The 27,535-nt window shown below is 33.5% G+C and overlaps 1 protein-coding gene across 1 annotated transcript; it reads left to right on the top strand.

Moving 5' to 3' along the window:
• On the top strand, window positions 1,087-5,177 carry LOC18598177. Its single transcript, XM_007027580.2, has 3 exons — window positions 1,087-2,286; window positions 2,951-3,134; window positions 4,356-5,177. Exons 1-3 carry the CDS (start codon window positions 1,408-1,410, stop codon window positions 4,895-4,897), a joined length of 1,605 nt encoding a protein of 534 aa, XP_007027642.2. The 5' UTR covers window positions 1,087-1,407; the 3' UTR covers window positions 4,898-5,177.

Raw genomic sequence — 27,535 nt, 5'->3', positions numbered from 1 at the left:
GTTAATGACTCAACCTATAATCATGTGGTAAACTCATGATTCTAAACATTGATCCCTTCTCTATGTTTTTTGGCATTGTCTTGTAATGAGATGTAAAAGGTGGTCATAGTTTCAGCACGATTTAGGGCCTGGTCAAAAACCATATTCTAATGATGAATATTGGGCTTAGTTGTCATTCTCCTAACTTAGTTATTCAAAGATGCTTTCAGAGAAGGTATTGAAAACTTACCTTTGCATTTCAAGGAATTGAAAAGTAGTGAGTTCTTAGTTGACTGCTGGGATCAGTTGGATATATAAATACTTCCAAACATATAGCTCTTAATTAGCATCTTAGGGTAATCTCAAGTGTCTTAATTGGGTACATCATAAAGCATATTACTGACTATTAGTCTTTGAATAAATATGTGGATCAATAGTTGCGTAGATTGATTAAGAAATCATCACATCCTCATGGGAAATTAAAAAAGTTTGAAATATATAATGACTTAATAAATAGTTTAAAACAGCAAGTATTAGCATTTGCCTCGTACCATGCTCTCTTAGTTTTCAAAAAAATAACAAAGTGAGTGCAATTTGGATTAAAAAATGGGGAAATTAAGCATAGCAACAACAAAACAAAGGGAACCCCAATTAATGGCCACGGTGAAAACGAGCCAACCACGGCCATGTCTGGTTCTCAAAATCTCGGGAAAGATGTGAAGGACGTGGAAAGATCCTTTTGGTTCTAGCCAGCCAAGCAGCGCAGTTCTCGCAAATCCTGTGACCACCCGTCCCCTCCTCCCCCTGTTTCTTTTTTCAGTCATATATATATATATATATATATATTAACACAGTAATTGTTTATTACAGAGAAACACAATTTTTTTTTTACACTGCCACCAATGGTCACTGTTTTTTGTAGTCTCTTAAGACAAAACAAAGCCCAATTTTACTTACTTTTTATCTCTTTCTCTCTCTTCAAACATGTCGACACTGGAGAGAGATGTAGGGAGACACCAGATCCTCTCCCATATAACTTAAAGTACTGCCTTAAAAACACCTACAATTTGCAGCCATTTCCTTTTTTTTTTGGTTGTTTTGGTGTAAATCCTAGTATTATTTTATAATTATTTCTTTATCACTATCTTGCCTCGATATTATAAACCCTCCAGATTTGAATCAGGAAGTCTCCTCATTCCTTCCCTTTCTTTATTTTTTTTCTCTAACTAGCTATATTTGTAGCCAACTTGTTCTCCTTCAAAACCTTCCCTTTTGCTTTTGCACTACATTTTCTGGTTAAAAGTTGAAACCTCTTCAACTCTTTCATGGTGCTGAAATCCATAGCTTGTTGATATTGTTCTTTCCCATATTACTACAAGTTCTTCTTTTGTTCAAGAGAAAGGAAAATCAGATTGCCTTTTTTGTTTGATGATGGCTCAAAAGCATTTGCATGAGTTACTTCAAGAGGATCAAGAACCATTTCTTCTCAAGAACTACATTGCTGACAGGCGATGTCAACTCAAGAATCCTTCACCAAAAACTCATCTTCAAATCAAGAAACGAAAGCCCATCTCTCAAAACTCAAACTTTCCTTCAAATTTCTGCAAAAATGCTTGCTTTTTCTCCTTCCAGGACTCACCAGACCCGAGAAAGTCTCCATTGCTTGAATTTCCATCCCCAGCTAAAAGCCCTTGCAAGAGCCCCAATGCCATCTTTCTTCACATCCCAGCAAGAACAGCAGCTCTGCTGCTTGAAGCTGCTCTCAGGATTCAAAAGCAATCTTCATCAAAAACCAAACCCCAGAGCAAAAACAATGGCCGTAGTTTTAGCTTATTTGGTTCCATTCTAAAGAGGCTAACTCACCGTAACAGAAACCGAAAGAATGAAATAGCTAATGATGGAGCTAAAGTTTCAGTCAAAGACATTTTAAGGTGGGATTCAACTGTGGGGAAAAGCAATCAAAACCAAAAGAAAATGTCTTCAGCAATGGAAGAGAAAAGTGGTTGTGAAATGGGGTTTTCTTCTTCTTATAATGGTAGGCCAAGCAGTGCTGTTTGGTCAGAAAGTAATGAAGAAAAATCCTTGGATAGGGATTTAGATACTTCCAGTAGTTGTAGTCAATCCGAGGATTTTGAAGAGATTTTCATGTCCAAAGATGTTTTAGAAAATAACGCAGCTTGTGCTTCTTGTGATAAGCACTTTTGTGAAAGCCCATTTCACTTTGTGCTTCAAAGAAGCTCTTCTTTTGGTCACCGGACACCCCTCTTCTCTTCCCCGGCAACATCCCCCAGTCGCGACCAAAAACAGGTTAGTACATTTAATTGGGAAGATTATAAATTAAATAAATTTAGTAATCAATTGGTGGTTATTCAACACTGCAACTCTGGTCTGTTTAAAGCTTCTTCACTTTGGGAGTGTATTTAAGTAAACTCGTGACTCAGATGACTGAGTTCTCTGACATGCTTGAACTGTCGGCAATGTAATCACTTTGCTGCAAATTTTTGCCGGATATTTGATCTTAATTGACAAATATGCCCTGTTAGTCTTGGCTTCTTTTTGTTGGAAGGTTTCGGTTGGTTTGACTGGCTTTGAGGGTTATATATGTCATTTAGCCATTTTATCATGAACATTTACTTGCATGTTTGATAAGCATATACTTTTGCTCATGCGTCTGCCATGCAAATCTTATTTTTATTAAGAGTCTGTCCAGTAAATAATTTCCCAAAAGGGACAAATCCATTTTTGTTTTTTCTGTGGGATCCCATCACCAAAATCAGACAACTGTTTTCTAAATTACTAAATTCAGCTGCATGTTTCTTTTTTTTTTTTCCTAAAAATTTTGGTAAGGGAAGTCAACAATCCAATCAGTTATCAATTAAAATTATTGGAATTTTAACTAATACCATATTGCAAAATGTTATCTGAAGGATAACATGTCTTAATCTAAGGTGGTTGTATGGAATTGTAACAGGACAAGGAAAAGTATGAAGTCGAGAGCTTAAAAAAATTGCAAGTAAAAGAAGAGGAGGAAGAAAAAGAACAATGCAGTCCTGTTTCTGTGTTGGACCCTCCATTCGAGGACGATGACGATAGACATGTGGATGATGATGAGAATGATGGTTTCGATCTTGAATGCAGCTATGCAATTGTACAAAGTACGTTTTTTAAATCACTTCAATTAATTTTGGTACCATTCCTTCTGTTTGTGAGGTCTTTATCAGTAACTTAGCAGTAATTCCATGTTCATGCATTTGCTCAAACTTGTTTGCCGAGGCATAATTTAATTTGATAGCTAAATATAAACATCTTATTCAAGAAGAGACTTCAAGTCTAAATCTTTTGATCTCTAATATGTAAAAAGTTGTTGAGTAAATATGTGGGGTGAGTTAAGATTTTGGGCAAATCGGTACAGCTTTTGGTGACGCTATATAATGTGGGATCCATAAAAAATTTTGTTGCCAGTTTAGATTTTAGTTTGTACATCAAGTTAGGCTAAAGTGACCTGTTGGATGAAGCAGACACCAACGTTTGTCATAACTTCATGTGTGACCCACATTTCAAAGTTAGGAGATCTGTCTTAATTGTGCTTGTACTCTTTTGCTCCAGTCTGTTGGACCATGTAATCATCTACTTAGGTTTTCTTGAGCTTTCAAGGTTTATTTTGGAAACTTCAGGCCTTTGATCAAGCCATTTGTTTCTTCTGTTGGACAAGTTAATTTTAAGCTGATTGCCTCACTAATGTTTTTTACCCTTGAGAGCAAGGAGCTGAAATGATTGAGGCAGAAGGCATTTAAACCATCTCTTGTACAACTAGGAGGAAGTATTCCATATACTTCAGTCTCTAGGACTTTCAAACTTAAAGGCTTGGGGCAGGCTGAATTGAATTCAGATTCGACTATAAGCCTAAAACCAGAAGAGTTTGGTTACTCCTTGTCACTGTCATAACTTTGCTTGTGCCCTGCTCTTTAATGGTGGATGGCCTAGCTTTATTGTCATAGTTCACTTGGATTTACGAATATGGCAATTCCTCCCCATCTATTCCTCTCTGGATTTATCATTTTTGTTTTTAAAAATATTGTCAGCACTCTTCAATCTGGTGGAACCCATTGAATTTAAAATCTTCTCCTTGATTAAACATCTAAACCATTAATAACTGTTGATTACCTTTATAGCGGGGATTTTAAATTCGCTTGAACTTTTCCTCTCACAACTGTTATTTCAAATATATGGAAAAACTAATAGTGTATATAAATAAAAACCATTTGCATGTATTTGAAGCTTATCTTAATTATAATGTAAAAGGCATTGGCAGTAGTAGTAGGTGCTGTTTGCCAGAATACTGATGTCCTTTTTGGTTTTCCTTGTTTTATCACCAGAAGCAAAGCAGCAGCTACTGCATAAACTTCGTAGATTTGAGAAACTGGCCGAATTGGATCCAATTGAACTAGAGAAAAGAATGTTAGAACAAGAGCAAGATGATGATAATGATGACAATGGTATTTGTGACCTAGAGGAAGAAGAGGAAATTGAGCACGAGTCAGCTTCATCAGATAGTGAAATGAATGTCGATGCCTTCGTCCAAGAAGTGCTTAAATCAAGCTTCCATAGTCTAAGACATTCCCCAGAAGGCATGAAAAGGCTAGTATCAGATCTGGTTGCTGAGGAGGAGACAGAGCAAAACTGCTACATCGACAGAGAAGTGGTGGTTAGAATGGTTTGTAAAAGGTTGGAGTCATGGAAGGATGTGGAATCAAACACCATTGACATGATGGTGGAACAAGATTTCAGAAGGGAACTTGATGGGTGGAAAAATATTCAAGGGCAGATTAGAGAGACAGCATTGGAAGTTGAATATGCTATCTTCGGATTACTGATGGAAGAATTGTCAAAAGAACTAGTTGGTTTAACTGGGGCTTGATGGGGAAAAGTTTTGAAAGCTAAGATGATGTTAAAAATGAATTTTGGTTCCACTTTCTTTCATTTTTTTTTTTTGAATCCACATTAATTAGATGAGTACAGTCTGACTTGCTCTGAAGTGATAGGCTAATTAGAAAGATGTATCCAGAAAGCAGGAAGGATCTGGGTTAGAATAGCAGGGTATTATGTATATGCAATCATGTATTTAGTGGGTGTAATGGTGTATGGATCCTGGCTTTAATGAGATATGTACAATTCCTAGCTCTTTATATGTTTATTAACATATTTTTTTCTACATCAACAATTCTCTTCCCATTGTTTCATCTTTATACTAGCAAGAGCAGATTTCAGATTTCAGAATTACCCTAACTTAAATAGGAGGTGACTCTTAATGAGCAGAACACATCTGCCTGCTGACTTGGCTGGAACTCTATGGTTATAATTTCTCCTGCTTGTTACAGTATATAACAGAGTCCTCTCAGCAATTAATGATCAGGGTTTGATCAATCATTCAGGGTAGGCAAAGCTCTTGGCTGCCTTGTGCTGAAATCAATAGCAACATTGAAGAAAGGAATATGGCTGGGGGGCCTTCTTAAGCAAGGTATAATTGACAACCAGGAATTCTTTATTGATCTCTTTTCTTCTTTTAATTCATTTCCAAATTAATTGTCAAAAAAGAAAACACTATTCTTCACACATCTTCAATCTTGGTCATTAAAGGATTTGTTTCTTTCTGATATAAACGACAACACAAGGGACACTGTTAAAAGTCACATTGTTGTGCTGGTAATAGCAAGCAATTTTTGCCACTGATTGGACAATCCATCTGAACACAGCGTTATATGACTATATTTTAGCTATTCTGAAGAATAATTTTTCCTTTTGTTTGTAATTTTGCACCTTCCAATCTTCCTTGTTTGACTATCTTTTGAAGTGGAGCTGATAAGGTAGAAAAAAGGATACCGGCAACATTAACCAAAAGCCATTGCTTTTAGAAGAAGAATATTCAGTGGTTCTTACCTACTTTTCACTTTCTTAAATTTAGGCCCAAGGGGGAATGGCCCCTACAAAAGGAAGAGTGGAACATGGAGCTATGGGAAATTCTATCAGGATGATCCTGCATATACCTTTCCGGTGTTTCAGCTTGTAAAACATGACATCTTATTATCAAGTATTATTTTTGCAATTGATGGTGATTTTACTTTCATCTTATTGTTTCTTGTTACTCTATTTTCTTTTATAGTACTTCCTTCCAAAAAGGAGATTCTATAGCACCAATATCTGTATATTACGAGTTAACAGTTGAAGTAATGTTGGTGACATGGAAGCTTATTTAAATATTAAACATATAACATCTATGAAAATATATATTAGGAAAATAAAATCATCAATGAATTATAAAATATATGAATATGAGTAACTATTTGGTACTAAATATTCGTATCATGATCAAACTACATTATGAAATTGATATAAAACTGATTCCAATTCAGCTTTTGGAGGTTCAACAAGCCTATTATTCTATGCATAGTTATTTGCGTTTTTAAATCTCACGATTACATGTCCTTTCAATATTGTATCAATTTATTAATTTGTTAAACTAAATCCCAATGAGATATATGAAAACTCTTTAACCCTGCTTATAAATAAAATAAAAGGGCAGAGAGGGGGAACATGCATTTGTCAATCAGTAGTCACATATGTTTTGGAAAGGAAGAAGACAGATAAATAATTTCGGATAATAATCCAAAACATTGGCAAAGAAGCTTCAACTAAAACGAATAATAAGAAATCATAATTCATAATTCACAACAGCAATGGTTATCACTTCATGGTCAATCTGATCACTTCTCCAGCCAAAGGTGGCACTCTCTGAATGAAGGCCCTCCCCAACATTTCATATGGTCATGTCTTGGCTCAATTGCAACCTAAATTTCTTGATTGAGATGCGTCTAGTCTTATCTTGCTTCTACCAGACTGCCAAAAAAAGGCATGACTTTGAGTGCCTCGACATGCAAACCTAGGCCTAATCTTGTAGCCTGACCCATTGCTGAGAAATGCATCAAAAGCAGCTTGTTTTGGGCTTCAAGATAGTTAGAGCCAGCCACTTTATGGGCCCTATCAGAGAGAAATAAAAGCTTGATCTTGTTCTTACATTCCATGGGTCCACTTGGAGTTGAACATTTAACAGTATCTTAATGTTTGTCATGCACCTAAATTTTCAAGATAACCTAATATTTATATCGTATCGATTAACATGCCCTATGTTACAAAATATATTTAATGGTTGAATTCTTATATTTTCAAAAAATAGCTATGTATTTTTAATTAATTTAAAATTTTATGTGCATGCTATATGTAGCATGAAAAAAAGCTAACAATCGTGTAAATGGATCACTTCTCTTTTTTGATATATAAAGTTTTTGAATTACATAATAAGAGGTCATTTTTTCTACATAATATACATTAACTTGTTCATCTTAAGACTCGAACATGAAATTTTGAAGAAGGAATAGTGAGTTTTAATTGTTATGATGTTCCTTTGTACATTTATCAAGTTTTATTTATAACTTTTGTTAAATTATAATTTATATAACATATAAGTTAGAATATTAAATTTTGTTTTGATTCACCAAAATAAATATATTTATTCATTATATTTTTTAATTGTCATTTTAAACATTTTTATTATAAATATTAATAAGATTTATCTAACTTATAAGTAAAAATTCTAATTGCATGGATGATTTTCATTAAAAATATTTCTTTCATTATAAAAGTTAGTAAAATTTATTCAATTTATAAATAAGAATTGTAATTGTATTGAATGACTTTCATTAAAAGTATTTTTCTTAATTTTAATAATATTGAATAAAATTCCAATTATTCGAACGAACTTCTCCGATAAAAAAGTTATTAATACTTCACACTTTATCTTTTAAAAATATTTATATTTACATATAATTATTATTTTAAAAAGAAAAAAAACAACTATTCATATGCAATACATGTAATAACAAATACTAACATTTATATAAATAGTGAAAATTATGAGTAAGAAGAAATTGGTGCAAAGGGGCCTTAGTTTTTGTATTTTTGACCTTGTCAAGTCTTGGGGTAAAAGTGGATGACGTGGCTAAGTTGATTATGAATACATGATGATTCGAACTGCCCTTGTGGAAAATTGAAAAATGAAATGGTCGTCGCTCTTTGTCAATTTGTCATCACTGATCCCACTAAACAGCAATGGGTTGAATGTAGTCCACAAGAATTGTCTTTTAGGAGGATAACGTTTGTCAACAAAAACACGATTAAATTTCATAATTTCCTATTCCAAATGACAACCAAATTCAAAAGTAAGACAAATCAAATTTGCTTTCAATTCCTTTCAAAATTTTACATCATACGATTGATCAAATATTAAATTATGAATAACAGGTAAATTTTGGGTGATATTTTGATTAAATTTAGACCTTAATACTTTTTCTTCAACTAAAAAAATACTGCCAAATTATTTTGAGCTCGCTGCTAATGCTATAAATTAAAGAGAGGGTGTGCGTCATAAAATGTTGGCATAATATTTAAAAAGCTTCTCGAATTATTTAAAAAAAATTAAATGAATTTTTATTCTTTTATTACTTTTAATCAGACTCTTATATTATGTGGTTTTGACATGACAAGTTAATATGTCATAATGAATGATGACGTTATATGCTAATATAGTATAATAATGTGATCATGTGATATTTTGCACACTCTATGTTAACGCAATGTGGATAAAAAATGACAATTAGTTAACAATTAGTTATAAAGACTTTATTTGATCCAAAATAAAGATATAGGGCTTGATTGAATGTAATAGAAGAATAAAATTTATTTAAAATTTATTAAATAATTAAAAACTTTTTCAAACATTATGCCTAAAATGTTTTTATGAGTGCGCATTTCTTATTATTTTCCTAATAAAAAGTAAAAAGGTGTGAAAGGAAGGCAGATATAATTTTTACATATTCCATATGTTCCTTTTGCGGTTTTGCCAATATAACAATTTATTCTTTCTAGCTCCTGATTGCATAGAAAATAGATACATAGTTGTAATATATTTTTTGATTGACCAAAATAACAAATAGTTTAATCTTGTCGTTATACTCCAGCTTATTCTTATTTTCTGTCCAAAACTTGCATATAGTGATCATGGTCCACGCATGATTTGATTGTTGAACTTACAATTTGTTGTAAATTGATTGTAGAATGGGTTTGAATGCTACAATAGGTTAAGAATCCATCTTCCATGTTCATCATACGCACGAAAAATCATTTCCTTTGAAAATACAAATACAGCTTCATTCAATGAATTTGTTGAAAAAGAAAAATCACTTTGAACAGTATCAATATTGTGTCTAGTCATTCCAAAAGGGCAATTGTTTGGCATTGGTTAAGGGGTGTTAAACAGTCATTTAAAAAGTGGCAGCAAGAGACCATTGGTGATGTTGGGGATAGAATCCGTAGCTTGAAAATTGCAATTCAACGCTTAGTTGATGAGATGCAATAGCAGGGACATGACGCGAAAAAATTTAAACACCTAAATATGCTCACGGGAGACCAATGGAAGGTCTATAGAATGGAGGAGCGCTCTTGACAACAAAAGGCCCGCATAAAATGGTTTTTTGATGGTGACCGAAACACTCGCTACTTTCCAACATTGCTTCAACAAGAGGGAGAATTAATCAAATCAATAAAATTCTTTGTCATGGTCAAAAGTTGGTTGATTCTAATGCTATCAAAGAGGAGGTTGCTCAACACTTTGAGAGGCTTTATGATCGGAAACCTGTGCCTAAACTTAGAGAGCTAAATTGTGGCCTCATGAAACTCAAACCACAGTCGGCTAGGCTCTTTGAGGAAAGGTTAACTGTTGATGAAGTTTGGAGTGCTATTGACAATTGTGACGGGGACAAGGGCTCAGGTCCACAAAGTTTCACATTCCACTTCATTAAGAGCGAATGGGAAGTTATAAAGGTTGATGTTATGAGATTGGTCAACGACTTTTTTGAAAATGGAATCATTGAGAGAGAACTTAATGCCTCTTTCATCACCTTGGTCTCTAAAAAAGAGAACCCCATTGACTTTAATGACTATCAGCCTATTAGCCTTGTTGGTAGCCTTTATAAAATTATTGCGAAGATTCAAACCAGAAGATTGAGGATTGTCATTGACAAAGTGTTTGGTATTAATTAGTTTGCATTTATCCATGGTCGACAACTTCTGGACTGTGTTTTCATCACAAATGAAATGATGGATATCATGAAAAAGAATATGAAGGAAGGGCTTATCTTCAAAGTTGACTTTGAGAAAGTTTTTGATAGTGTTGCTTGGGATTTTCCTGACTATGTTATGACTATCATGGGGTTTGGTAGAAAATGGAGACAGTGGATACAGGCATGCATCACCACTACCTCTATCTTTATTCTTGCTAACCTCTCTATCACAAAAGAGGTTAAGATGGGTAGAGGACTTCGACAAGGCTGCCTTTTTTTCCCCTTGCTCTTTAATTTAGTACTTGAGGTTATCAGCTCTATGATGTACAAGGCAACAGATAGAAGCTGGTGAAGGGTGTTGCGATGGGCCGTTTTGGGGTACAAGTCTCCCATATCCAATATGCTGACGATACGATAATTTTTTCGAACCCTAACTTTTGTTCTCTTGTCAATATTAAACGCATTTTAAGGTGCTTCTAAACAATCTCTAGGTTAAAAATAAACTTCTAGAAAAGTTAGCTTTATAGTGTTGGCATTAACCAAAATATTGTAGAAGCATGGGCTGATCAAATCAGCTATAAAGCTGGCAAACTCCCTTCTACCTGCCTAGGACTCCCCTTGGGTGCTAGATAGAACTCTATAAGCATGTGGCAACTTATTATACAACGATTTGAAAGCAAACTAGCCCCATGGAAAGCCAAGACTTTTTTTATGGGGGGTCGGGTTACTCTTTTAAAATTTGTCCTAAATAGTATTTCGATGTTCTACATGTTACTTTTTCAAATGCTAGCTACTGTATGGAGCTCAATTAACAAAATACAGTGAAGATTTTTGTGGGGTGGGCCTAACCTTGTTCATAGGCTTCACCTGTTAAACTTTGTAAGTATTTATGAATTCCAGATAATAAAGAAGAAGAAGCAGAGAAAGGAGAATAAAAGTTTTAAACAGAGTAGTGAAAATTTGTTCTAGAATACTTCACACTGCTTAGTACATTTTCAGTATTTATATGAGAAATTTTGAATTCAAAAACTGCCTAGATCTTAAAATGTAGCAATGGCTTTCAAGCAAAATGAATCAAGCTTGAACTCAGCTCACATTCACCGTGAAAACTAGTGCCAAGCAATCAGAACAATAAACTAAAACAAACTTGGCTTAAAGCCTTACAAGAAGTACAAAACGACACCGTAATAGTAAAATATAAAAGAAAACTAAGTGAAACAACAGACTCCTGCACCGTTTCATTAACAAACAAATTTGTCAAACAAAACGACTCCTGCTTGCTGCGTTTTGACTCCAACGACTACTTCAATTTGTCGTTGGAGCCTGCCATCTGATTCTTTCTTCTTCTGCAGCTCACAGCTTTTCATTAACCAAATAAAGATCACCTTTCTAACACACCTCCTTGATCTTTAGTTTGGTAAACACCTAAACAAGATCTTAAAAACTCAAACCTCTCACGATTAAGCCCCTTGTTAAAAATATCAGCAAGTTGATCTTCAGTTGAGTAGTATTTCAATTCAACTTCATTGTTCTTCATAGCATCCCTTAAAGCATGAAATTTGACTCGAATGTGTTTGGTCCTGCCATGATGCACTGGATTCTTTGCAATAGTAATGGTAGATTGATTATCAACATTAAAGAGAATTCTCTTATTCAGAACCACTCCCAAATTTGACAAAACTTTCCTCAACCACTGAGCTTGATTTGCTACTGCTGCAGTGGCTATGTACTCTGCCTCAGCAGAAGATTGAGCTACAATTTCTTACTTTTTAGAATTCCATGAGAACACCGCACTACCAAGAGAAAAACAATAACCACTTGTGCTCTTTGAATCATCCACAGATCCAGCCCAATCACTGTCACTATGCCCAACAACTTTAAAGCTTTCATCTTTCAAGTATCTTAGACCAAAATGAATTGTCCCTTTCACATATCTAATAACTCTCTTGACTGCCTTAAAATGATTCTGTGATGGAGATTGCATGAACCTTGAAAGAAGACAGGTAACATACATAATATCTAGTCTAGTAGCAGCTAAGTATAATAATGAACCTATCATACTTCTATACAGCAGACCATTTGCATCACCATAACCATCATTCTTACAGAATTTAGCACCAATAGTAAGTGGAGTAGGGACAGACTTACAATCACTCATATTGAACTTTTGCAGTAAATCTCGTGCATACTTGGCCTGATGTAGACAGATTTTACCATCATTTTGCTGAACTTCCATGCCTAGAAAGTAGGACATTAATCCCAAATCTGTCATTTCAAAAACAGACATCATTTGAGCCTTAAAATTCATCAAATACTTCTCATCTAGACCTGTTATTAACAAGTCATCAACATATAAGGCAACTATCAGCTTAACAGAATCATCAACCTTCTAAACATACAATTTTGATTTAGTTAGACTTCTATCAAACCCCAAACTTCTGAAATGCTAGTCAATTCTATCATACCAGGCTCGTGGAGCTTGTTTAAGACCATACAAAGCTTTCACCAATTTGCATACTTTAGTTTCTGAGCCTTTCACAACAAAGCCTTCTGGCTGTTCTACATAGATGTCATTTGTCAGTATGCCATTCAAGAATGCAAATTTCACATCAAGATGGCTAATCTTCCAACCTTGTTTAGTTGAGAATGCCACAAGTAATCTTATTGTGTCAAGCTTGGCAATAGGTGCAAATGTTTCAAAAAAAAATCAATGCCATAAGTCTGTATAAACCCTTTTACAACCAACCTTGCTTTGTACTTGTTTATTGTACCATCTAGGTTCAACTTAGTTCTGAACACCCATTTAACACCAATAACACTCTGATCCTTTGGCCTATCAACCAAATTCCAAGTGTTGTTCTTTAAAATCATACTCATTTCAATGTCCATTGTAGCCTTCCAATTTGCATTTGCATTTGCTTCAGTAAAACAAGTAGGTTCTGCCACAGTAACATTACATCTACTGTAGATATAAGCTAAGGACCTAGTTCCTTTGACTGCTAAATGTTCATCTTCAATGTGTTCAGTCTCACTAGCTTCATCATCAATTGATTTGCTAGACAATTCAACTAGATCAACTCTTTCAGCTACATTTTTTTCAAAATTCCATTTTTGCCCTTTATCAAACATCATTTCTTTGCTTATAAACAACCTCTCAGATTTAACATCCAGTAGTCTATATCCTTTGGAGACATCACTATATCCTAAGTGAATTGCTTGCAGAGCCTTAGGATCTAACTTAGACATCTTCTCATCAGCAACATTTGCAAAGCAAACACAACAAAAAAGTCTAAGATGAGACACTGTTGGCTTATGATTGTACCGTTGTTCACAAAGAGTTTTTGATGCTAAAGCTTTAGTACAGGTAACATTTAAAATATAGTTAGCAGTATTCACTGCCTCAGCCCAAAACCTCTTTGGTAAATCCATTTGAAACAACATGCATCTACTCATCTCCAAGAGAGTTTTATTTTTTCTTTTTGCTGTCCCATTCTAATGAGGACTTTAAGTCACAGTTAACTGATGCCTAACTCCCAAATTCTCCAAGAGCTTCTCAAACTCTGATGAAGTGAACTTTGAGCCATTGTCACTTCTCAGTGTTTTCATATGCAGCTCCGCAAAGTTTTCAACTAACTTTTTGAACTTAACAAATTGCTGCAAAGCATCTGATTTATGCATCAGGAAGTAAACCCAACAAAATTTTGTAAAGTCATCAATGAAGAGTATAAAATACTTACTACTATTCAAAGATGCTTTTTTCATAGGACCACAAAGATCTGTATGAATGAGTTTCAATTTCTGCTGAGCTTTCCACTTCCTCTCCTTAGGATATGGCTTTCTACATTGTTTTCCAAACTGACAAACATTACACAGTTTCAAAGCCCTTTGTACATCAGGTAATCCATTTACCACACTTTCTGATGCCATCCTGACAAGTGAATTGTAATTCACATGTCCAAACTTCCTGTGCCACAACTCTGACATATTCACTTCACCATTGAAAGCACTATGCTCAGTTTCCATTAGATTCAATGGATAACATCTGCTTTTCATAGCTACTGTCAGAACTTCAGCACATGTTCTGTCAATGATAGTGCAAACTTTATCTTTGAACAGCAACACATACTTATTATCAATTAACTGACCAACACTCAACAAGTTTTGCTGTGCTTCTGGTACAAAGGACACATCAAAAATAAACTTCAATCTTTTTGGATTTTTCACTGTAACAGTACCTACTCCAAGTATCTTTAAAAACATGCCATTGCCAATTTTCACCCTGGCATTAAAACTCTTATCAAGTTTACTAAACAGTTTCTCATTCTTGTAATGTGGTTAGAACTACCACTATCAATTAGCCAGGTATCATTTTTAGCTAAATCAACTTCAACTTCAGTCATAAACAGTACTTCTTCAGACTCAGTAACTTCCTCGGCTACTACTGCTTTGTTATCTCTTTCAGCCTTCTTCACTTTGCAGACCCTCTCTACATGACCAAGCTGGTTACAACCTCTACACTTCACATTAGGTTTGTACCAACAGTACTTAGGTGTATGATTGCTCCTTTTACAATGAAGACAAGGAGGATACTTGTCCTTCATTTTCCCTTGCTTATCATCACCTCTTTTTTTGTGCTTTTGCTTCTTAGAACCCTCACCCTTGCTCCTTAAGCCTTTGGTATTTGCAACCAAAGCATTTTCAACAGAAGCTTCACACTTGAGAGCTCTCCTTTGCTCTTGAGCAAATAAAGTACCAACTAACTCATTAACAGAGATTTTAGTTAAATCTTTAGAGTCTTTCAGAGAAGAGATCTTAGCTTTAAATCTATCTGGAATACTAACCAAAATCTTATTCACTACTCTCTTATCACTCACATATTCTCTTAACTATCTTAATTGATTAACCAACCTCAATAATTTGTCAGTATAATCCTGAATACTATTTTCCCCCTTCATTTCATAAGCTCAAATTGTCTAGACAAATTCAACACTTGCATTGTCCTAGTTCGATCACTACCTTGGTATTCCTCTTTTAAACTATCCCAAACAAGCTTAGGATCCTCATAATTCATGATTTTTGCAAAAATAGATTCAAAAATAGCAGACTGTAAACAGATTAAGGCTTTGTACCTTTTAGCTACATACTTGTTGTGTTGTTTGATCTGTGCCAAAGTAAGATTGGCATGCCTCAACACAAGAGTTTCTCCAAACTTAATTGACTCCCACAGATCAAATGCCTTCAGGTACGTTCGCATCTTAACAGCCCCAAAAGGATAATTCACTCCAAAAAAAATAGGAAGTGAGTTAACACTGAAACCAGCTGTTGCCATTTGATTTGAAGAAGATTCACTCAAGGATAGATGGCCAATTCATAGGTCCCTTAAGAATAGAGCTTTGATACCATGTTAAACTTTGTAAGTGTTCATGAATTCTAGAGAATAATGAAGAAAAAGAAGCAGAGAAAGGAGAATAAAAGTTCTAAACAAAGTAGTGAAAATTTGTTTTGGAATACTTTACACTGCTTAGTACATTTTTAGTATTTATATGAGATATTTTGAATTCAAAAACTGCCTAGATCCTAAAATGTAGCAACGGCTTTCAAGCAAAATGAATCAAGCCTGAACTCAGCTCACATTCACCATGAAAACTAGTGCCAAGCAATCGAAACAACAAACTGAAACAGATTTGGCTTAAAGCCTTACAAGAAATACAAAACGACACCGTAATAGTAAAACATAAAAGAAAACTAAGTGAAACAATAGACTCCTGCACCGTTTCATTAACAAACAAATCAGTAAAACAAAACGACTCCTGCTTGTTGCGTTTTGACTCCAACGACTACTTCAATTTGTCATTGCAGCCCGCCATCTGATTCTTTCTTCTTCCACAGCTCATAGCTTTTCATTAATCAAACAAAGATCACCTTTCTAACATCACCATATAAATTGGAAATCGGTGTGTAATTACCGTGACTTGGGAAGGCTTGGTATCATCGATGTTGATCTCAGAAATATAGCATTGCTTATCAAATGGCTCCTACGCTTTGGTAATGACTAGGGGAGCCTTTAAATGCAAGTGATTGTGGAGAAAATTAAAGACAATGGTAACATACTTATGCCGAGGCACTCTCAAGGCTCTAGAACTTCTTATATATGGGATAACATTACCAAACCATTAGGCGGCAATGGCAATTTCAGCACTATGATTTTGGATGGTTTTGGAATTGGTCTTGGTAATGGTAAGAAATCAAGCTTTTGGGACGAGGAATGGATTGAAGGTCATATCCTTATGCACTTTTTATCTAGAATCTATGCCCTTGCAGTTAAGAAGAAGGGGAAAATTGCTCACTTTGGTTCTTACGAAGGTACTGAATGGAACTGGCATGTCAAACTAAGATGAAATGTCTTAGGCTAGGAGGAGGAGCAGTAAGGGTAGTTTATGGGGCTAATTGATTTCTAAACTTTAGCTAGGGAGTTTGAAGACAAGCTTATATGGAAAGGCAGCATTGACGGGAGCTACTCCTCCAAATGTTTTTGTAGAGTTGCACTTCATAATAATACTACTGTTGTTGGCTACTGGAGACAAATTTGGTCGAGACTTACCCCCTTTAAAGTTGAAATTCTGTGTTGGCAACTTGTAAAAGGAAGGTTAGCTGTTACAGACTCAATTGCTCGTAGGGGTACAATTAGTGAGACTTTTGCCACTTGCTTGTTATGCCGGAAGGAAAGAGAAATAGTTAGCCACCTCTTTTTTACTTGTGAGTGCACAAGGATCCTTTGGTAATGGTGGGGAAAAGTTTGGAACATTGAATGGGTCTCCTATAAGGGTCCCCTAATTTGTTTCTTGTCTTAGTTTGATCTGGGCAGTTGTTTGACGATGGCTTGATTTGGAGAATAGCTTGGTATTCCATCATCTGGACAATATGGATTTCAAGAAATGACGTTACTTTTAAAGGTAAACAATGGGATGTTGAGATGATGTTTGAGATGGTTAAAACTAGGGTAGCCTGGTGGAGTAATGCAAAATCGTCGAGATTTAATATAAGCATTGGTGATCTGGTTCGGTTCCTTGTGAAGGTAGCAATCCTATTGCAAATAGGAAAACAAAACTTCAGTTGGAGTGGTCAAAACTAGAGGCAGGGTGGCTCAAGTTTAACATCGATGGGGCCTCTAAGGGGAAGCCCGATGAATCCGGTGTGGGAGGTATTTGGTGGGATGAGAATGGCAGCTCTATCATTCTTTTCTTAAAGTTGGTTAGTATATCGGATTCCAACAAGGCTGAACTTTTTGTCGTCAAGGAGATGGTTGTTCTATTTGCTGCATTAGAATGGAGTTCCTCCCTTTCCTTATTACTTGAATGTGATTCCCAAAATGTTATTAAATGGATTCAAAACACCCTTGATGTGCCTTAGAGATTAAGGACAATGGTGATACAAGTTACGAAATTACTCCAGAAAATTCATCACTGGCAGATCCGATATGTACCTCACTCAGCAAATGGAGATGCTGATGACCTTGCCAAAAATGGTGTTCAGAGAGTCTAGGATTTTTTTGGATCAACTCAGAAGCTTCTGTCCTGGTTCGCAGGTTGTCTCATAGCTGATGCAGGTTTGATATTGATTTTGTTGTGTGGTTGTTTGCACATTTCAATGATCAGTTATTGTTGTGCGATTTGTGTGTGGTCTTGCTTAGTGTCAGTTGGGAATTATGTGTATTTTGGGGTCTATATTTTATACAGGGAAGCCTTTTTGCTGTAAGTTTTTGCTTGTATAAAGAGAACTTGGATTAACCTGTTGGAAGTTTATATATGGGGTGAAGTGTTTTTTGCTTTGCTTCACCTTGTTGTACATAGCATTATTGATTAATACAAGCTGTGTTTCAAACAAAAAAAAATAAAAATTCGAATCACTTGTCTAATCTTATTAATCCGATTGTCCTTGTATTTTGACAAAGATATAATTTTCAGTTTCATGATTGATAATCATATTTAGAAAAGAATTTTAAGAAAATAAATATTTTCACGTTCGTGACTTTTATTCAATTATTTTGCATATAATTGTGTTTTTTAACACATTTAGTTATTTTTCAATTACCAACACGTAAGTAGACATGTTTATGAATGGAGTTTAAATATAGGGTTTTAGGTTTGAGTTTAACCAAATTTGATTAAATTATTATTTTATTAATAGATATTATATACTTTTCAAAATTTTAATTTTAAAAATATTTAAAGATATTAAAATATTAATATAAAAAATATTTTATTCTTTTAATAATAAAATAATACTAAAATGGTTGGATTGGACTGAGCTCAACTTTAGAGAAGAGAGACCTGATAAACTCAACTAAAATCCCATCTGCTATCTGCAACTCATTATCTCCTTTGCTATTTGAAAAGAGCTCCTGACCAAGAACTTTTTCTTTCAGCTTATAATTCTCTCAATTGCATGTATTTTGTGATTTTGACTGGGCCATGTTTCCAATGAATTGTTGTTTAGTAACTAGCTATTGTATTTTTCTTGGTATTAGTCTCATTTCTTAGCAGAGCAATAAGCAAATTACTGTTTCTCGCTCTAAAGTTGAGTATCGTTCCATGACACAACGACTACTTCTGAAATTATTTGGTTCAAATTTTTATTTAAAGATTTTTATATTTTTTTTGTCAGTCAATCTCTTTGTTTTGTGATAATTAGGCAGCTTTGCACATTGCATCTCATCCAATCTAACATGAATATTCTAAACATATTGAAGTTGATTGCCATGTTGTTTGTAAGAAAGTTCAAGCTGGCACCCTTCTTGTTCCATTCACACCAAAGCCAGCTTGCTTATTCACCAAACCTTTTGGCAAGGAAAGGTTTTCATTTTGGATAAATTAGCCTTACCCTTTTAGGGTTTTACTCTTATTCATGTAAGATTTATTAGTGTTCAAAGTAAACATTTTTTGACTTTGCACTATACAAAGTCTTGCATTACCCCACTGTTTGAATTTCTATTAACTTAATGACAAGACATGAATTTAATACCCAATTTACCTTTCTTACAACATAGAAACAACAAAGTTATCAGATCCACCTTTCCCTTCACTATATCCAACTTGAATGTTTACTCCATTACTCTCTTCCTTTTTTTTTTTGTTTTTCTCTTTCAATTTATCCAAACAAGAAAGAAAACCCCTGTTTTCAACATGCAAAACTGTGTTTTTTTTTTTTCAGTACCTAACAACCTTGTCTGCTTGTGGCCATTTAACTAGATTCTCAAATTCAGAACATTTGACATCTCGACAGAAATGGTGAAAAGGGTGGGGCTAATGTTGATGCTTTGCTTTTTGATCAATTCTTGCTGGTGTAAAGATTTAGAACTTATTTATACATAAACACCCAGGTTGCATCTTGCTAGAGACTTGCGTAGGCTATCTTCAAGCTTTCCTATGTTGCACTTAGAAATGATTTTTCTTGCAAATTTCACCTGTGGGTGTTGGACCATAAATTGCTGATAGGTCTAACATCAATTATGTATACAGACTCCCAATTTTATTCAGCCCTTGGCATCCCTTGTCCTTAGCGAATCCAATAGATGCTTCATCAAAATCATCATCAATTGAAATAAGCGTTGTTCGGTCTTCATATGCCTCAGATTCTAGTTTTAATAGTTGAAGTTGCATTTGAAGCCCGTGGAAAACAGTCTCTTTTAGGCATCCCTTGAAGGCCACATCCTTTTTTCTAGTAAATCAAGAAATTCATTGATGAAATTTCAAGGTACAGTCGGTATAAGTAACTCATACATATTGGAGCTTTACAGAACCTCTACAACCAGCCGCCCATTCCAGTTTCAACAAACACGTGAAAGAAAACAAACTAGAACATATATAGAGCACCTCGGTTTACATTTAATAACACAGCTAAATTGAACCCATCGCTCAGAATAAAACTCTCCACACTAGAACGCGTTTACATAAAATTCCAGAACCTTACAGCCAACAGAATAAATAGATTCAACAGCCTACAACCATCCGATATGAAGCCCACGTCGTCCTTGACCTTAAGCCAAAACAATCTCATTCCAACGCGGCTCATAATCTCCGAAGTTACTAGTTTTACTGTCAACAATTAAGAGATTGAAGAAGAAAAGGAAGAGTAGAAAAAAAAGGAACAGGACATGCTTTGGTGTTTTTTTTATCTCATGGGTAATTTAGTAATTTTATAATTTCAATTAAAGATGAATTAAAGTGAAACCTTAAAGGGTGAAGGTAATTTACTCTTTATTTTTTATGCACCAAGTTAGACATTCAGAATTTTTACGTTCAAAGTTTGAAGAATATTAGAGTGATATTTTCTCTTTATTAGATCTTAACCTATCTTTACATTTATCACAATATTTCTTTTTTTGTACATGTTTAATTAAATACTCTTGTATATATATATATATATATTATTTTCTAATCAATCACTAACAACTTAACCCTAATTATATTTCTTAACAATTATAAATGAGTTTCAAACTAGATGTAACCCAATTAATTTAATAAAAAGTTGACCGCCTATAAAATTATGAACAAATAGAGCATATAACTTTGTAGTATTTTTTTATCATAAAAAGGTATTAGATGAAATCCACGTGTTACGTATTGTTTAAAGTCAATTTCTTAAAACGAAACCGACCATGTGGCTTTAGCATTTCTCTGAGATGTATGTCCTTGGATGCTCTTATCATCATTCCCTGTCCGCGTCACCTAACTACTTAATTAGGTTTCTCTATTTTTAGTTGACTGGAAAGGGCCAATCAGTTGAATATGCAGTCCAGAAAAGATCATCATTCATGCAACTCCTTTTGTACATTATGAAATTATATTTATTGCTAAAAAACTATTGCTTCATAAAATACTCTTTTATATGGATAAGCATCATATTTTCAATTGGAAAATACCAAGTAGTGTGAAAATATTATAGTCCAAATGAATATGAATAGTGACATATTAAAGTTGACATCATTTGTTTCCTACATTCGAATTGGTTGTTTTTCGTGCTAAGTAGGAGTATCCTTTTCAATTATATTAATGAGAAAAACATAGTGAAAAAGGGAAATGACTAATGAGAAACTAGCCCCAATCAAGTAATTTATGCTTGATTTTGTGTGAAAGTTCATAGTATAATTACTATGAACAGCTTGTTCTTTAATTACTACACCTAATAATTATAGTCCTAGTTGTTTTCCATGGAATTGAAAAGTCAATTTGCTTAATGAGATTAGGGACAAAAAAGAGAAACTATCAAATAAGATTTACCTACAATAAAAATATTTCAGACTTATTTTAACGGTTTCTGTTTCTTACATTTTCTCTCACTCTTTCAAAATTTCCTATGCTTAGTTCTCTGACCCGACCGGTAAAGGATTCGAGGCTAGTGTAAAAAGAAATACAAATGAAGGTTTTGTTAATTTTGGATCAAAACCTTGCATGGTTTAGAGGTTAGGCCTCATATATTCCGTCAAACTAACTAGCAGTACTCAATGCTGTGATCTTGTACATGGATGATGATGCTGCCCCTATGTTCCTTGTGTTTGCCATAAACCTAGACACAACAGCTTTCATTCAATGAATTTGTTTATTCCTTCATCCCAATTTTGAACACTTGCGGAGACTGTCTCCATTCATTTTTCTTTGAAAAGATTGTCTCCATTCTATTTTAAGCATTATTATACTCGTGTTACGGATGTACGTTGTCTGTTCAAGCAACTTTTCTTGTTGTGAACTTGCTTCCATTCATGGTTCAACGGGAGCATGAATAATTCAATCTCTCAGCAAATCACTTATTTGACGTCATCAAGTTTAAATAGAGTTATTTATGTTCTTACAACCCTTTAAAAAAATTTTTTTTTTTTGTTCTTGCAAAAGCCTAATAATTTAATCATTCAAGCAAGTGAAAGCAAAATTTAACGTTTTTTTATAAGCCATGGTTTTTCAGAAAAAAAAAGGAAAGTTACTCAATTCCGTAACCCTCCCAAGGCAATACAAAGCTGTCTGTCAAGAAAACTCCCTGTAAAGAGCATCTTCGTCATGCACACTAGTGAAAGCAAAATTCAACGTAGTTTGACACTTCAACTTAGCTCTGTTTGCAGATGAGAGAAAAAATTCACTACTTTGTAAAGATTTACAACATATCAGCATCAATACTCAAGTTCATACTCATAAAACAATCCCAAACCAAACATATATGAGTACCTTCGTTCGGTCTCTTTGAATACAAACATTCACAAACACATTCTCACACATGGGCGGATCCACGTTGGAGGAAGTGGTGTCATGTCTTAAAATGTTTTAGTTTTTATACTGTTTATCTAGGGTTTAGGGTAGTTAATATACTAATGAATCCATTAATTTTTTTTTTACAGTTTTATAGGGAGTGAGGTTAAAGACTCTAAGTAAAAGTGATTTATCAAAAAGTAATTTATGTATTAATATTTAAATACTACAAGGAAAGACAAAAAATTCTCTTTTATAATTTAAGATTTCATTAAAAATATCAAAACTTAAACTACCCTCTCTGTCTAAAAATTCAAGTCCTTCCACTTCTTGGTCCTTGACTATGTTTTTCACTCTCTTAAAACAACTCATCCAAGTTTCAATTATAAGTAATTTTCAACCCAAATTAAGTTTTTAAATACTTCATGTCTAAATATTTTTTGATTAATTTGGTAATTTGGGTTCATAATTATAATCTAGCAAATAGAAAATAGTATTGCATGTCAAATAATATCTTGAAATTATGAATCTTTCTTTTTTGATTTATTTTATAGATATATTATTTGACTGTTTGATTTTTTGTTGTTCAATTTTCTACTCATGCAAGTGTATGTATCGCAAAGATAATATAGAGATGAGTAGAGTGTCGATCTCACAGAGAATTGAATTAATCCTTATTGTTAACTACTAAAATTATCACACCTTAATTTTATCTAAACAATTAAAAAGAAAGATTTTAAAATAATAAACTAATAACTAAAACTAAAACTTAGTCTAAAATCTATTAGCAAATTTACTTTATTAAATGTGAATAACTACTAGACCTAAGATTATGATATCCTTCAATACTTTATCTGAATAATGTCTCTATATCTTAACTTAGTTTAATGGATCAAGTTGCTAACCTAGAGTCTCAAATTATTTACAAGTCTCTGTCGAGTTTCTTATAAAAATAACTTTCTTAATTAATTTACTATGCAAATTAAATTGAAGAAAGATTCATTAAGTTTGTACTCTAATTTTGACTACATATGGCTTATAAGTGTATGTCTACCCTATATACAAATCAAACTACCTAATCAACTAAGTGTATTCGATTATATGCTATTCTATTCAAGGTCTATCTAAATCTCCTTTGTCAAGGTTTAACCTAGGTTTCCAATTCAATCTAATTGGTGATGAGGCAATTAGAAGCATTAAGAACATAATAAAATAAACAACTTAAATCTATCAAACATAAGTAAAAGAGAGATAAATAATTCAGACTATATATTGAGTTCAATCATAATCTTAGTAAAAATTTAGTTCCCCATCAAGTCATACATCATCATCGAATAAAGTTTAAACAATAAAAACAAACTAAGAAAATAAGAGAATAATAAAAAAGAATAAACTCAAGAATTATAATCTTGATCTTCCAAGTCTTCTTGAATCTGTCAAAATCTTCTCAGCTTCAATGATTTTGTGGCTTGACTCTCAACTTTCAATCTGGTGTTTCTTCATCCTCCTTTTAGTCCTCCAAAAGGTTGTTTTTATAGGCTCTGAAGTTAGGCCAAGTTAGGTGAAGAAAGAAGTCAATTTCAGCTGGGATTTCCTCATCAAACTATGTAAGTCACAGCTTTGCCAAATTAATTAACAGAAATTGTAATTGCTCTAGGACTATTATAGTATGTTAACTTCAATAAGATTTTTGACCATCTTCCAGACAGAAATGGGTGAAGTGGTAAACATGAAAGTTGTATATTTTTCTCTTATCTTTCCAACGGTCCAATAATTGCTTCATTTAGAGCTCTGTAGAGAAAGTTATAGCTAAAATACCGAAGCACATATAGTGAAAGTCTGCACTTTGAAATTGCTCTTCTTCTTTTATTAAAATTCTTCTTTCAAACACCTACAAAAGGACAAATAAATCAATAACAACCTATCTTAATCATATTAACACCACATTAAGTATAAAATTAATCAAAATTAGATTGACTCACCTAAAATAACTAATTTATACTAATTAAATAAAACTTACTAATTTCTATACATTACTACAAAAACCTAGTCAAATTATTATCAAAATTAAGCCCAAATAACTCTATATCATAGAGTTATCTTTTTTGTATTTAACTTTATGTGGCTTGTGGATACTTATATTTCATTCTGATCAATGCATAGAAAATTGTCATATTGTTAGTTACTGAACATGATAATTTGCTATGTAAGATCATATTTTATTTAATTATAATATTTTAATATATGCTAATGAGTGGTAATTTTGAACAAGTTTTATAATTTTAGATAAATAAGCCATGAAAAGATATTTTAAAAGAAAAAAAACTGTCTCACAAGACTCAGATCCCGAGCAATAATAATAAAATTCTACTAATCATGGTACTCAATAATATTCTTTTAAGGAAAGTCATGTTAAATTTGATCTGAGTACTCTTTTAATAGATTTCGAATCGAGGAAAAAATTTTTGAGTATCATCCTAATGACAGCACTCAGAAAAATTTCTAAATCTGCCTCTATTCTCACATGTCCTTATCTAAACTCAAAAACATGAGCACCTTTTGTTAATATCTACAAATCCTAACCACATATCAAACAATCACTCTCATGAACACTCTCTTTTGTTTCATGAGATTTCTTCACACCTAACTCAGTAAACCCCACAACTTTACTTACATCTTTCTCTCATACCTCACCTTATCGAGACTCCTTATTTATAGGTCTTGCCTATTAAAATTCCATTTTCCACTTAAAATTCTTCCTTGACAAGTTTTCTAGTCCATTAAGCAAACTTGATCATCAACTAATATCTTCTAAACAATAAAAAAAATCTATCCAATTTTTTTGGAATTTGAGTCAGAATTTTTAACAGTTTACCATTAATTTTTTTTTTATATTTTTTAAATAGCAACCCAAGCAAAGAAACTTATGAAGTTTCTTTGAGCACCTTTGCTATCCATAATTGCTTTTCCTTTTTCTGGTTTGAATGCCCTGTTTTCTTGGGAGAATGTTAGCTGCATGTGTATTTGTTGTCTTGGGAAGATATTTGCTGCGGTTTGTATATTTCTAATATGAACAATACCATCGTTATCTAGATAGGCGAGATTTCCTCGCTCTCTAGCAAACGCACCCTTGCTATCCATATTTACTATGACTTTTGTTTCTCTCTAGCAGTTGCATATCTTTTCTTGTTGGTTAGTGTTTTTGTGAGGCCATTTAGGTGGACTTTTGTTTCTTTTGAACAATTCAGAAAATTGAATTGTGGGATATTTATGATCATTGGTTGGCTAAAAATGACATGATCTTTAATGCTAAAAAGTGGGATAAAGATGAAGTGGTTTTCATGATTAAAATGATGTTTAAATTTTGGATCAATGCATTGGAAAAAAATAGTATGTTTAATTAGATATGATGGTGGACTATGTTATGGTCCATAGGATTGTGTATCGGTTGGTTGTAATTGCACAATTGATCAGAGCCAATGGTTTTTTGCCTTATGCAGTTGGTTAATTGATATCAAATGAGGTACTAGTTATAGCAATTAATTTTCTTGGTTGATCGGTTTAGTTGTTAGGAGGAGTTCTCTCCTTAACATTGACTGAAAAACCAAAGGTTATTTTTTTTAATATATTAGGGGGGAGGGGGGGGGAGGGGGGAATTCCACTAGTAGCCTTTATTAATTCCCTCCCCCTTCCATCCCCTAAATAGGCTTGCTATAAAGACTAAGAGAAAGAACCCTAATCCCTAAAATTAAAAACCTTCCCTAATTAAAAAAAAACCTCCCCCCATCCTTAACTATTGTTCCCATTTGCTGTCGCATTGGATTTGCCTCCTTGTCATGCCATTTAAGCCCAAGCAATATAAAACCTATCGATTTCAGTTTGATCTGTTTTTCATGTTGCTTGGTTGGTTATTTTAAAGATTCGATTTGTTCGATTTTGGTTTCCCCCGTAACCAAAATCGATTGATGCTCATCCTTAGCTTTGGATGCCTAGAAAACATATTGAGGGAGTGAACTTGAGACAGGAAAGGGCTATTTGGTTACCACCAATTAATGAAAAGATGAAAATTATTATTGATGGATCGGTTAGAGGAAAACTGGGCTAAGTGGGGTGTGGGGTGTGTTTTGGGAAATAATGAGGGGACTGTAGAGGTAATTTTCTTTGGACCATAGAGAGTTATAGACTCTAATTTATTTGAAGTTTTGGCTATTTGGAAAACCTTTTCACATTTTCAACTTATCCCTTTGGAGAGTTGCTAATTCATTGGTAATTGAATTTGACTAGTGTGTGGTGTTATCCTGGATGAAAAACATAATAGTAAAGCCCTAGATAAATTGGAATCTTTTTGCTGAGATAGGTAAATTGAAGAAGGAATCAACAAACTAGAGTTTGTTCATACTTGCAGAGACATAAATTCTTTTGCTGAACCTTTTGGCTAAGTTAGGCATTGATGGTGTTGATTTCTTTTATGCTTTTTGGTGATTATGTTGTAGCCTTTCTAGTTAGGGGTAAGATAAAAAAATCCCTTTCAATATATCTTTAAAGTACATTTTGATCATTTTTGTTTCAAAATGCATTATTAGCCCCTTTAATTGTTTATTATCATTAGCTAACAATCATTTACAAATATGAAAAGTTATAATTACTCTTAAATAATTGAAAAATAAAAAAACAAAGAATGTAATAATCTAATTTAATTAAATAATGAAATTTTTTTATTCAACGTTTATTAACTTAAAAAATAAAAAAGAGACACATAATGATGAACAAAAGGAAATATTAAAAGAAAGAAAGTGTATGAATATATGTGAAATTGTGAATATCCATTGTAGTTCATATGATCCAATGTATCTTCCCATATCCAATGTACATATTTATGTTGGTACATCCTTATCTCCTGGTTTCATTCAGTGTATTTACATCCCTATCTATTACGTTCATCTCTTCTATTTTTATAAATTCATTTCCCCTCCATCTATGTGTGCTTATAAATAAAGGCATTGTAGTTTATGGTAGAGAAACTGGAACAAGAAATGAAACAAAAAATCTTCTTATATTCCTACTACTTCTCTTTAATATTCTCTTTCAAAGTTATGTTTCACAACACGTTATTAGTACGAGGCTTTAACCAGCTGAGAAGGTAATTTT

The sequence above is a fragment of the Theobroma cacao genome, chromosome 5, assembly GCF_000208745.1.
Source record: "Theobroma cacao cultivar B97-61/B2 chromosome 5, Criollo_cocoa_genome_V2, whole genome shotgun sequence".
Taxonomy (NCBI): Eukaryota; Viridiplantae; Streptophyta; class Magnoliopsida; order Malvales; family Malvaceae; genus Theobroma; species Theobroma cacao.
This window is presented reverse-complemented; position numbering and strand designations above follow the sequence as displayed.

Excerpts from the sequence above, each read along its gene's own strand:
- LOC18598177 (XM_007027580.2), top strand. The coding sequence starts at position 1,408 with ATGATGGCTCAAAAGCATTTGCATGAGTTACTTCAAGAGGATCAAGAA. Across the intron at positions 2,287-2,950 it reads CCAGTCGCGACCAAAAACAG|GACAAGGAAAAGTATGAAGT; the intron begins GTTAGTACATTT and ends GAATTGTAACAG. Across the intron at positions 3,135-4,355 it reads CAGCTATGCAATTGTACAAA|AAGCAAAGCAGCAGCTACTG; the intron begins GTACGTTTTTTA and ends TTTTATCACCAG.